Source organism: Falco punctatus (genome assembly GCF_963210335.1).
Source record: "Falco punctatus genome assembly, chromosome: 1".
Taxonomy (NCBI): Eukaryota; Metazoa; Chordata; class Aves; order Falconiformes; family Falconidae; genus Falco; species Falco punctatus.
The window spans coordinates 12,080,611-12,093,114 of record NC_137580.1 but is presented as its reverse complement, the minus strand read 5'-3'; the positions used below and the strand labels follow the sequence as shown (position 1 = coordinate 12,093,114).

The 12,504-nt window shown below is 47.8% G+C and overlaps 1 protein-coding gene across 7 annotated transcripts in view; it reads left to right on the top strand.

The window, feature by feature from the left end:
• The window catches only part of MAML3 (mastermind like transcriptional coactivator 3), a 326,795-nt gene that overhangs the window by 72,289 nt on the left and 242,002 nt on the right, over positions 1-12,504 (top strand). For 2 of the 7 annotated variants that reach the window (XM_080402716.1, XM_080402715.1), the window contains exon 1: positions 1,177-1,737. The exons of 4 other annotated variants lie outside the window; for them this stretch is intronic. In XM_080402716.1, the coding sequence (XP_080258842.1) occupies positions 1,291-1,737 (447 nt within the window). In that variant the 5' untranslated portion in view covers positions 1,177-1,290. Of the gene's footprint in view, positions 1-1,176; positions 1,738-9,802; positions 11,586-12,504 lie in introns of those variants that run through there. One more of the 7 variants, XM_080402721.1, reaches the window with a different exon arrangement.

The following is a 12,504-nucleotide window of genomic DNA, read 5'->3' as shown; positions in this document are numbered from 1 at the left end:
CCCCGCCTGCCCCGGCGCGCAGTGGGGCGGCGCGGGGAGCCCCGGCGGGCGGCGAGGGGGTGCCCCGGGGGCGGCAGGTGGCGGAGCCCCGCGCCGCTCCCCGCCGCGCCGCCGCCCCGCGCCTGCGGGCACCCCCCGCGCCGGGCGGGAGCGCAGCGGCGGGGGGGGAGCGCCATGTCCGCTCCTGCTGGGCGACGTCCGTGCCGGGTTTTGCACCTTGTCCCCGGGCCTGCCTCACGGCCTGGAGGAGCTGCCGCCGCTACCGCCGCCGCCGCTGCTGCTGCGGTGTTTACTGAGCGCTCCTGTCCTGATATCACTCCGCTGGCATGGAGGAGGAGGAGGTGGAGGAGGAGAGCATTTGATCATTGTGATGGTGGCAGGAGGAGCAGCAGCAAGCAAAGCAGAGCAAAGCGTTAGGCTGTATCAGCTCGGCGTTTTGCAAAGACTTCAGAGCTCTACTTTTTTTTCCAGCTCGGCCCGGATTGTTCATGTGTTTACTTCCCCCAGCCCGAGGATTTGCTATTTAGGTTCCTGTTGAAATGCAACTGAGCAGCCAAAGTACTTTGCGAACACGGTGCGGCATAAACACCAAAACTTTTTTCTAGAAGGAAAATACAATAAGCAAGCGGCTTTGCCTGTCTCTTGATGCCGGGGAGCGCGAGTGAGTGTGCCGTGTGTGCCCAGCGTGTGCTTGTGCTTGGATGTGTGTGCGCGAACGTGCGTGTGAACGGGGGTGTGTGTGTATGTGTGTGCATGTGCCGGGGCGCGTGTGTTTCTCTTTATACATGGGGAGAGAAGGCTTTTGGCAAAATCGCCGGAAATCTCATGGAATCTATTTTGAAATAATGGATTATAAAAAAGAAAAAGGAGGAAAGGAACTGGTCTGATATTTCCTGGAGTTTGCTACCCGAATTGCTGCTGTTTAGTTTGTTGTGCTGCTTTCCCCCCCCCCCTTTTTTTTTTTTTTTGTGTGTGTGTGTGTTTGTTGGTTGTGTTGCCGGTGATAACCTTTTAGCACCTTCTCTCTTTATTTTCCTCCTCCCCCCCCCCCCCCCCCCCCCCTTTTTTTTTTTTTTAAATGTTTTGGAGCTTCTCGAGAGGGATTGGCTGGGGGGAAAGAGAAACATTTGCTTGGGATCGCTGTTTCCCTGATACATGGTGGTGCCCCCTCCCCCCCCCCCCCCCCCTCCGGTTCTCTAAAAAGTATCCCATCAGGACCCCGGAGAAGACTGTGTGTGTGTGAAGGGTAGGATAAAAAGTTCTTCCAAAATAGTGTGCACGGGGAAGAGGATGGGGGATTTTGCAGCCCCCGCTGCCGCCGCGAATGGCAGCAGTATCTGCATCAACAATAACCTGAACAGCAGCCTCGGCGGGGCTGGCGGTGCCGGTATCGGGGTTAACAGCACTCCCCACGGTCCTCCTGCCGCCGCTCCCGGTAACAATAACGCTAATAGCGGCGGCATTCCCAAGCACAGCACGGTGGTGGAGCGGCTGAGGCAGCGCATCGAGGGCTGCCGGCGGCACCATGTCAACTGCGAGAGCAGGTACCAGCAAGCCCAGGCGGAGCAGCTGGAGCTGGAGCGCAGGGACACGGTGAGCCTCTACCAGCGGACCCTGGAGCAGAGGGCCAAGAAAACGGGCACCGGCGGCGGCGGCAGCAAGCAGCAGCATCAGAGCAAACAGCAGCAAGATGCCGAGCCTGCCGCGGCGGAGCAGAGGAACCACACTCTGATCATGGTAAGGGGATGCGGGCCGGGGGGGTCGCTGTCCGCTCCGGGTCGCTCGCCGGGATGAGCTGGAGGTCGCCCCCGTTTGTTTGCCGGAGGGGGCCGGCGCTCGGCTCAACTTTGGCGGCGGCAGGGCCGCGGGCAGGCAAGGCGAGCGGGGCGGGGGGCTGCCGGGCGGCTTCGCAACTTCTCACGGGCGGGGGCGGGGGGAAGCGGACAAACTTTCCCCGCACCCAGCCTCTGTCAGAAGGGAAGAGCTGCCCCGGGGGAGAGGGCAGGAGCGGCGCCGGGCGTGCGCCGTGGGCTGCCGAAAGCCGCAGGAGGGTTTTGTGTGCGTGTGCGTGTTTCGCGACGACTTTTCGCGCGGGGGGCGTGCGGACCCCGCGGCCCCACACCCGCTGCGGGTCCCGCCGGGGAGGAAGGTGCAGGCTGGCTGCGCAGGGCGGCTGCAGGAAAAAGTTGGGCAGGTTTCTCGCCTGGGCGGCCCCGACGTCCAGGAGCCCAGCTCCCCACCCGAGCAGCGGCTCTTGCTGAACCGCTTCCTAAAGTTTGCTTGGGTTTTAAGGAGCGTAGCGACGGGGGGGTGGGGGGGAAGGGGGCGGGGGCTGAGCCGGTCGGAGCGTAGCGGCAAGTAGGAAGCGGAGTTTCCCACTCCCAGGTTGCACCGATGATAAATAATAAAAGGAGGTGCGGGGGGAGCCGGGCCCCGCGCTCCGTCTGAGCCTTATTTATAGCAGGTCGCGGCCGGCCGCCGCTCCCGTGGGTGCCGCTCGCCGCGGCCGTCGGGGGCAAGCGGGCGGCTCTGCCGCGGGGGCAACGCGCGTGTGTCCTGAGGCGCCCCCCCGGCCGTGCCGTGCTGTGCTGTGCCGTGCTGTACCGTGCCGTGCCTGGGGTGCCCGGCGCTCGGGGGCGGGCATGGGGCAGCTGGGTCTTCGCCGTCTGCCGTGCGCACAATGGGCGGTGGAGAGCGGCGGGGAGGGAGGGGAGGTGCGATGGCAGCATGTGGTTTACAAGCCTCGCACGTCCCTCCCTCTCGCCCTCCCCTGCTGCGCGGGGCGGTGCGGAAGGGTCCCGCAGGGCGGCAGCTGCCGCCGGCCCCCGCGTGGGGGGGGTCTCGGTGACAAAGCGGCGGGGAGGCGGCCGTCCCGGCGGCGGCTGTTCCCTGCGCGCAGCCCCGCGGGCAGCACCCTTCCCCGCCACCCCTCGCCGTCCTACCGGGCGCTTTGTCCGCCCCGCAGCCCCGCTTCCTCCCTTGGGGGGGGGGTGTGGGGGGGGGGGGTAGGGGGGCGAGGAGGCGGCGATCGCTTCGCCAGCAGCAAACAAAAGCCGAGCGTAGCCCCCGCCTCCCGCCTCGCCGCTCGGGAGCGGGGCCCGGCTGCCGCCGCCCCCCCGCCGGAGGCCGCCCCGGCAGCACGGCGCAACCCCCGGGCACGCCGGCCGGCGGCGGGGAGCGGACGGAGAAGAGCGGGGCGGAGAGGAGAGAGGAGCAGAGCCACACAAAGCGGCGGGGTGTCTCTGTGTGTGTGTGTGTGTGTGTGTGTGTGTGTGTTGCTTCGCAAACAGGAAGCAGAAAAACCTCACTGACATCTTGTCTCTTTCCTGGCGTTACCAGCGAGGCACAACCACGTTTCTGCCCCTCATCGCGCCTTTCCGCAGGGCCGCGGCCCTCACACCGGCTGCCCGCGCCGCCGTGCCTTGCCTTCCTCACGGCTGCGCCCGGCATCAGGCTCCATCGGCGGGGACTGCCTTTTGCCAGCCAAACCGGCCTCAAATCCCTTTTCACATCCCGTGCTGTTTCCACAAGAGCCGGGAAATGGGCTGGAGGCTGAGGAGACCCCGAGATTGCTTGGCTCCAAGGGAAGCATCGCGGTGCGCTGTGTGCCCGTCCAGCTCCGGAGCAGCCGGCGTGCTTCCAGCCCTTGCTGGTGGTGGGCCAGCCTTTCCCTTCTCAAACCCAGGCGCTATAAGCCGGGATTTCTGGTTAACTGGCTCATTTGCTGGCCTATCCCTTGAAGATCCAGGGCAGATACACAAAGCCATGCTATAATGTGAAAGTTGTGGAAACAAAGTAACAAAAGAAGGAAATGCAGTTAGGTCTCCGCTATTATTAATTTGTTGCAGCTTGGGACACTTGAAGAGTTAAGAGTAGCCCAATTAAAAAGGGTAGTTTGCCATGTAATTAATCTTAACTGAATTTTTGTGCTAGTGTTCGTGCTCTTAGCATGTACTTGATGCGCGCTATGCTTTTCATCTTAAAAAGGCAAATTATAATACTTTATAAAGAAAGAACTGTTTCCATCAACTTTTTTTTTTTTTTTTTTTTAAAGAAAGGGTACACAAAGGTTGCCGAAAAATTTAGAAACATCATCTGCTTTGTTTCACTTGTAGAGTGGTGATTATGATTTTTATCTAATGTCTAAGAACATTAAGGAACATCCATGGGTACATGAAAGTAATACTTAAGACCTGAGAAATTGCTCCTTTTAAAGCAATTGAAAAGTACTTTATTTGAGACATTTATGCTTTTTATAGTACAAAAAAACCCCAAACACTCAAAACTACTTCATTTCTAGCAATCATAACAGTTTGGTAAGTTTCACTGTTTATCTGCGTCTTTTACCAAAACAGTTCAACTTTATATAACATTTTAGTTTGGCATGAGAAAACAGTAAACTACATCTTGGGGTTTTCTCCCTATATTTATTCTCTGTAAAATAATAATTTATTATTAAACTCCAGCTGAGTAGTTTACAGTGGAACAGTGGATCTGCTACTGCTTCACTCTTCATACAAAAGCATTATTAAATTCTTCCCTCAGATGATTAAACAACACAATTTGGAAATGAAGTAGTCAGGATTAAATGGCAACAAATACAATGAGGCTAGGAAGAAATACTGCTTCTAATTCTTTTTTTGTCAGGCCAAATCAAAGGAAAGCAGTATCTGTGTGTGTGTGTGTGTCCCTTTCCAAACTGAGAGATGCTGAGAAGGAAAGGAAATGTCTGCTGGGTCGAGGCAGCCGGTCACCCAAAAAAACCCTCTCAGAGGCTGGTGCTGGGACACGTGCTGAGGTGCCCTTCAGCAAGCTGGGTAAAAATGTCCTTAGAAGATGGTTATTTAAAGACATGCGCTCTGATTTTCTTCATTTGACGGAGTACAAACTATCCAGTCTGTACAATGCTCCTTGTCGCCACCCCCACAGTTTGCAACCTCACTCCCTGAGTTCATTAAAGGGATTATGCAGTTTCCACTGTTTAGGGCTCTGTCAACTGACAAGCAGTTATCAATGGGAGCCTTTTTTCAAAAACGGATGTAGGAGCATAGGCTTGGCTGTATTTCATGAATTGCTGATCTACTCTGAATTTGCGTCTTGTTATAGACCAAGTTTTCACTTGCTGAATTTTGAAATATCTGGATTTACAACTATTTCAACCTCTTCTACTTGAGAAGAAGTGGGCTTCAGAACTAGTTTGCTGCCATACAGGCATTGATTGGGACATGCATAAAAATCAGAAGTGTTTATAAATGTCTGGGAGGAGTTCCCCTCCGCCCACTCCCCGCCCCAGTGCAACCTGGCAAAAGCCAAAGTTGTTTTCCATGCCTTTGAGTTGGATTATTAGAATGCTGTACCAGCTTGGTTTTCAAAGGAAGTGTTGGGAAAATTTGCAGTCCATCCAAAACTCTGCTGCTCATCTTCGGACTGGTTCCAGGAAATATCAACACATTATTTCAGTTCTTTGGTTCTTTGTGAGCTAATCTGCCTTCTTGTTTCCTCCTTGCAGTGCAAGAGTCTTCTGGCTCTGCATCCATGTTACCGTGTGTGGTTCAGAGAGATTGTGTGTGTATACACACATACATAAAATAAATAATGTATATTTAGCATATAATAAATAGCCAAGTATATAATATATAGCCAAATATATAATAAATACTGCAAGTTATATCAGCTGTTTCTTATCCCTGTCACTGCTGTTCTTACTGTGCATTTTTTGTCATTTTTTTGTTCAATGAAACACCATGTCTGTAGTTACCATATTGACCTTCTAATCATGTTTATTTACATCTGAGCTCTACTGTGAAGTATAAAGGGTCTGGAGCTACTTTTTCCTATTTTAAAACTTTAAGAGACTTTTCTTGTTTGCATCATTATGGGTTTGATAGCTACTGTCATACTGACATTTCTAACCCTAAAACAAGCCTTAAGAAATTGGAGTTTTACACACCATAAACCTAAATTGTTATTTAGATCACAGAAATTAGTGACGGAAGTCAAATGACCTATTAGATCATCTCTTCTGTTCCCCTGCCAAAGCATACTATGCCAATTCAGAATCAGTTTAAAGTTAGAGAAAACACGGCTGGCAAACACAGTATTTTCCAATACCACTTTTTACCCATCCTGGGCTCATGCAGTGCCTCATGGAAGTTAACGATCACATTGCCCTTCTACTTGAGGGAAGGGAGATGGGCAGGCCAGCCCCTTCAGCTTGCTTGGTGTAGGGACAGAATGACATGTTCAGAATTACAGAAATCTGGTTATCTCTCTTCCTTGTTAGCTGATATTCCACCACAGAGAAGTAGTTCCCTCCTCTCCCACAGTCTCTCCTTTTCTGTTGAAAAAGATATCCGGAGTGAAAAGTGTAACTTCTTGATTTGTCTTAGTGATTCATGGATAATGTTGTTATTGAAACTGAGTGCTGAAGAACGCTGTCAGTCTTATGAGTAGTTTTTTAAAGCTTACACCTGCTTTATTTAATGTGTACCTGTGTGTATAAACATGCACATTTCTTGCATTCTTTCTTGTGTAATATTGCCATTCAACTTACTTTGCAGTTCTGAGTTCATCTGTTACGCTATAGGAAATGTCTGTTTCTCTAGCACAGCAAAGACGAAAGATGATTTTTCAGCTGCTTCTTTTTATTTTCCACAAGAGGTCAAATACTGTAGTCCTTAGTCATGCCTGATGACTAAGTAGGATTAAGCCTCTCTTCAGTTAATAAGCTATGCCTGATCTTGCTCACACTGGGGTAAAGTCAGTAGTAAATGCAAAACTGGGATGATACTAGAATTAAATCCCAGGCCAGCAATGCTCCTTCTCTTTCATATGCATCATAGAAGGAGTCATCGTGTAACCCTTTTTATTTAGCTCTTCCTATAAGGGTGGATCTCTGTGTCTTTTCTTATTCCACACCCTCTCCCATTTTTCTTCTCCTTTTCATACCAACTCACGCTTGATGCTCCGGTGTGATTACTGTCCTTTAGAACAAGGAGGTTTTGTGTTGACCTCCTTTTGCAGCTAGTCAGCACAATAGGTTTCAGTTTAGCAAACTGAGAAGAATGGGGACTCTTCAAGCACTACTAGCCTCTAACGACCGTTGTATGCTCTGATAGAAATTGTGTCTCTTTAGAAGATCGTGGGTTGGGTTTTTATGAACCATAGCTGGAGCAGGGCAAGTTGTATTTTGGCATAGGTTAGCCAGTCATCATGAAATATAAGCTTCAGATTGACCATATAGCATGTGCTGAAAATCCTGCAGTGAAGTCCTAGGCACTGTCAAGTCCGGGAAGAACAACTTTGGCTGGAACATGTCCAAAACTCCTTCTGCTCATGCAGAGCCAAAAATATTACCATGTGGTTGTGTTAGGACAATCGGTTGCATTTAGGTTAACCTAAACTTCCCGTAACTTGGCCTAAAGCTTAAGGCTTCACAAGTGGCTTGGGCTGGTGCAAACCTGAGCTGCCGCCACTGAGGAAGCCTCATCTTTCATGCCCTTGTCAGTGGCCATATTTTCTTGCTGCCTCCCTTTGCTAATGCTAGCCCTTGCCTCGTGTACCTCCGTGGCCAGCTGGTTCACCGTGCAGGTAGGGAGGACAGACCCGTTTCTTTCTTCTCAGTTAGTTTTCAGCTGGGTTGCATCCACCATTTGTTTGACTGTCCCTCCCATAGGCAGCACGGTCTTAAAACACCTTAATCCTCTTGTGAAACTTCACCCTTATCCCAGGATAAACATCTGGGACCTATTAGTTAAAACATGCTGGCCTGGTAGCATACATTTTACCTGAGCTAAGTAACACCTGGTGTCAGTGCACATGGTTCCATTCCTGAATACAGATGCTGAAACAGGGAAGGCTGTAAGTAGCAAAGGAGTCAGAGTTAATTTTTACTTAAACACTTGCATATATATGATATTTGTTTGCATGTTACTCTCATATTTATAATTCGTGGGGGAAAGGTGCTTTGGATTAGCAGGGGTTTAAGAACGGGTCTGACAGCCAGGAACTGCTGACTGGAATCCTTGGAGTGTGTTGTTTTGTGAGTTGAAATGTGAGGTACCATCTCTGACTGAAGTTACGAACCTGTAATCAGTTTTCTAGCTGGGATCTCACGGGCTGTTCAATTAAGCAACGTACTTGTACATTCAGTGGGAATTTGGGAGTCTTAGCAACTTGAAGTATTTATTTTCCTAGTTTGTCGGTGAGTCACAAAATCATGTAACTTTGATTACGCTTTTGCTTCCCCCTCACACACTTCACTTTCACAATGTTTGTAGCTCAAAAGTCATCATGGACTGCCCTTGTTTGCTTTTTGAGTACTTGAAACCCAGTTTCATAGGGGTTAAGAGAAAATGTCTTTTTAAACTTGCAGCAGTTAATAAGATAGCAGCTGCTGAAATTTTGTGCTTACAGGAAGGGGCTGAGCTGCCTTCTTTCGAGACTTCCCTCTTTTGTATTTATTTTGTTTGCCACCACATACCGTTAAAATTGGCAAGGAGATAAGAATACTTTAATCTTTAGCTAGACCTGGGAGAAGTGTGTCCGCCCATAGGAACTCTGAATTTTCCATATGTTTGTGTAACTGCTCAGGCTAATGCTGCAGTGCTGTTGGTAGCATAGATGATCTATTGATGTTTGCCTGCTGTCAGTTCTGCACAGCCACAGCATACATGGAGTAGGAAAGAGGTTTGAATTTATGACTTTCAGAATAACTAAGCTAATAAACAGAAAGACCAACAGCTCAAGGATTTTCTTTCACGTGTTTGTTTTTTATCAAGGCCACTTTCTGTAAGGTCTTCATATAGGGCTCTATAGTGTTCTGTAAGGTTTTCATATAGGGCTCTGTAGCATTCTGTGAGGTTCTCAGCTTTCAGCAACAGAAGCCCGGTGGAGTTGCATTTTAGCTGATTGAAGGTGGGGCTGCTGGGCTGTGCCTCTTCCCCTCCTCCCTTCTTCATACTTCAGTCTCCTCCCTCCATTGCTTTAGGTATGTGCCATACAGGAGCGTTTGGGGTTTAATAAAACCATTCAACTTCATTTTTCTCTGGTCTTTAGATTTAGAGGAACGGCTGTTAGGCACTGCAGTGAAGGTGTGGCTTTTCTGCCCTGTCTTTCTGCTGCTTGTGAAAATCTCAGTTCAGAAAGTCCTTGGATATCGTGTACCTAGGTAAAGAGCAGAGAGTTGGTCCTTAACCTTATCCTTAACCTTGCTCTGACCCCAGGCGTTATCACAACAAGAAGCCAATACGCCTATGTATGTGTGTTTATATAAATCAGTACCCATACATATACAGTGGTTTTCAAACTGCACTGCAAGGCAAAGTGAAAGAATTCATGATTGGCGATCCGTTTTTGATGGCAAAAGGGGATGTACTCATCCGGTAAGTTTAAGAACTACTGATACGCACCCATTTTCTGTACTTTCAGCCTCTTTCCTTTAGCTTGTATCTAACCCACAGTGATGTTTTGGCACGTCTTCATTGTATTTGGTCTAAAGGAGGAAGGGAGGTAGTTATGGCAGATGAGATGCTGGTAGAGTTCTGGAAAGTATTGGAATTTTTTAATCGTTTAAGATATTTCATTGCATTAAGGAGGATAGACAAGCGCTTTGCCAGAGGAGAAATTGTAGCATTTCCTACCACTTCTGTTTATGCATTTTTGCAAAGTCTAGTATATTTTGGTTACAGACTGTCTAGTATTTGAGGAAATTATTTTAAAATACAGCTGCCTTAGCTGGAAGTAGTTGTCTTTAGGCTGCTAAAAAGATTGTTAGATTTCAGCTGTGATTTTTGCTGCTGGTGGCTGTTGCTCTGACTTCTCTGGATTGCATTCCAGTGCATAACAGGCAGCATAGGGAAAACTACTACTGACATTAAATAACTGATTTTTAATGATTATTTTGGCAAGCAGTATCTCTCTATTCATTACACATATTTTTAGTTGTCACTGCAGCAGGTCATGCGGCTTTGAAGGCTTTAGTGGACTCCTACAGAAGACTGTAGACCTCTGTAACTGAGCGGTGGCCACATTGTTTGAGCTCCAAATTGGCTGAAGCGTTCTGGCCTGTAATCCGTGGCTGGGTATGAAGTAATGGTTCAAAATGATCTGTAGGTCCTTCTATTACAGCACGTTCCTGGGCTGAGCTTGCAGTGTTTGCATTCCAGTAAAAATGGGGATACCATGCTGAGGTTGTAGTACTATCTTTTTTTCTAATTTGTAGACTGCAAGGTTACTTAAGGGCTGGATTGCTGCAGTTTTGAAAAATTCACCTGAGAGAATTTGGCTTTCCATTTTTTTCACCCCAAAGGAGTTGACTGGGGCTTATTTTTTCTAACCCATTTTAATCCATAGTGCACGTCATGCAAAACAAACCAAAAATAGCTCTTTATTTTCTTTCCTCCATTTCAATTACAACAAAGCAAGCCAAAAAACTGTGTTCACACTAGGGTTTACTGCCCTTCTTACTGACGTTTTTGTTGTGGGAAATGCCAGCGGTGGGTAGGGATAATGGAGATTTGTGAATGTAGAATAGCAAAACCAAAATTGATTTTGACTAGTGGAGTTAAAAGCTTCACCTCTCCCTCACCTATTACTGTGATAAAGGTTATAGCAGTCTAGTTACAGCCAGAGAGGGGTTCTGGGAAGTTTGCATAGACCATCTTTCTTTACAGCTGCTACAGATACTTGATAGATGTATCTATATATCTATACCGTATAGATACGGTATTTTGTGGGTTTCATTTTGTGTCAAAATACAAAGTATCTTGGAAAAGTGATTCCTCAGGAACAGCAAACTCGTCTCTTACTCTCTTTTTACTGTGAAATTTCACACCGCTTTGAGCCAGTGGTAAGAACACATGATGTTTACCTGTCTTTTAAGGAGTTTATCCAAATGAAACACCTGCATTCTCATAGCACACTGCATACAATACAGGAACTTTATTATGTAGGTACTGAAAACTATTATAGTCTCTGGAAAACCTAGCTGGTTAACCTCTTTTATGGTCTCTTCATGTGTTACTGCCTTAGGGTTAGTTAGATGAGGCAGCTAAAGCAAGTTAACAATTTGCTGCCATTAAATGGGGTGGTCTCCTCCTCCTTCTTCTTTCCCCTCTGTGCTGCAGTCCTGTACTTCTGCTGGTGCTGCTCTGGTGAGCCCATCTGTGGCACTTGGCTAGCGGGAAAATCACCTGCCTGGGAGAAAAACAGGGTTGATTTTTTGGCAGAAGGTGAAGTTACATGGTGGTACCAGGGAAGAGGGAATAGAGGAAAGAGAAGGCAGAAGGTACCATGTCAGCAAAGCTGTGAAATAAGCTCTGCCTGTGACTGTGCCCTTGTCCTTGGCGCAGCTCCCAGCTGAGAGCCTGGTAGCTGTGGGACATTGCTGGCCTTAACTGGGGACTGAAATACTGAAGCAGTTTATGGAACACCAGGCAGAACGGTGTTAGAAGTGTCTTTGGGAATGCTGATGTGGTTACTCGTAAGGATGAGGTGATGATCCAAGGAGGCTGAGAGGAATATCTTTGCACCCCAATCTAGTCTAAAGAAGACATCCTGTTGGCCACAGTGTGGACTTGTTTCAGGTAGGTGACCACTGTCCTTCGGGGGCTGGGGTGTGTGTGTGGGGGCCTGTGTTCGTATTTCTTTTGTTCCCTAATTTCCTTCTGAAAATTGCTAAGCTTTGTTTATGTCTTCTTGGTAAAACAAGGAAAAACATGCTCTTTTGCTTGATCTTTACAGCATGGTAATTGTATTTTTTTCAGACTAGTCAGGTGTTTATGCTTATTTTAATTCCATGTAGAATAATAAACTGGGAAAAATTATTATGAGAGGCCCATGTAACAGGTATTGCCATTCATGGAATGTGATACCTTGACTTATGTAGAGGACTTGCGGTAATAGGTGAGCTGCTGTGTCCAAGATAAAGGCACTTGCACGTAGTTTTACTTTCCTTCTATCTGAATCCGACTCCAGGCAGTATGATGATAACTTTTTATTCAAGTAGTCCAGGAAAAATATCACGGAGCAACTTCTGCCAACTCTGCTTTGTAATAGGAGAATTAATTAAGATGATGTAAACTGTAATTCTCTGAATGGATTTTTCCTGAAGTTGTACTTTAAATGATTATTAGTTAGGTGATTTAGCTGATTTTTTAAGTAAATTAATGATGGGAGGTTCAGTGGGGGTTGTTTTGTTTGTTTGGGATTTTTTGTTTGTTTGTTTTTCCCTCCTTTCTCAGATGTTTTATTTCAGAATTAGCTCGCTTGTTACAATCCAACCTGTTAGCACAACAGGTAACAACTCTATTAGCAATATTGGTATTTCTAACGCAGCATGTTCCATATGTCAAGTTTCTGTAGTGTGGTTGCTTGAGAAGGTATTGTTTCTGGTTTCAAAATTATTTACTTCCCAAATCTGTGACTTACCTGTTGTGGATAATGAACACCTGGTGAACATATGTTGCAAAGTCACATAAAGAGATAGTTTATCAGAACAGATTT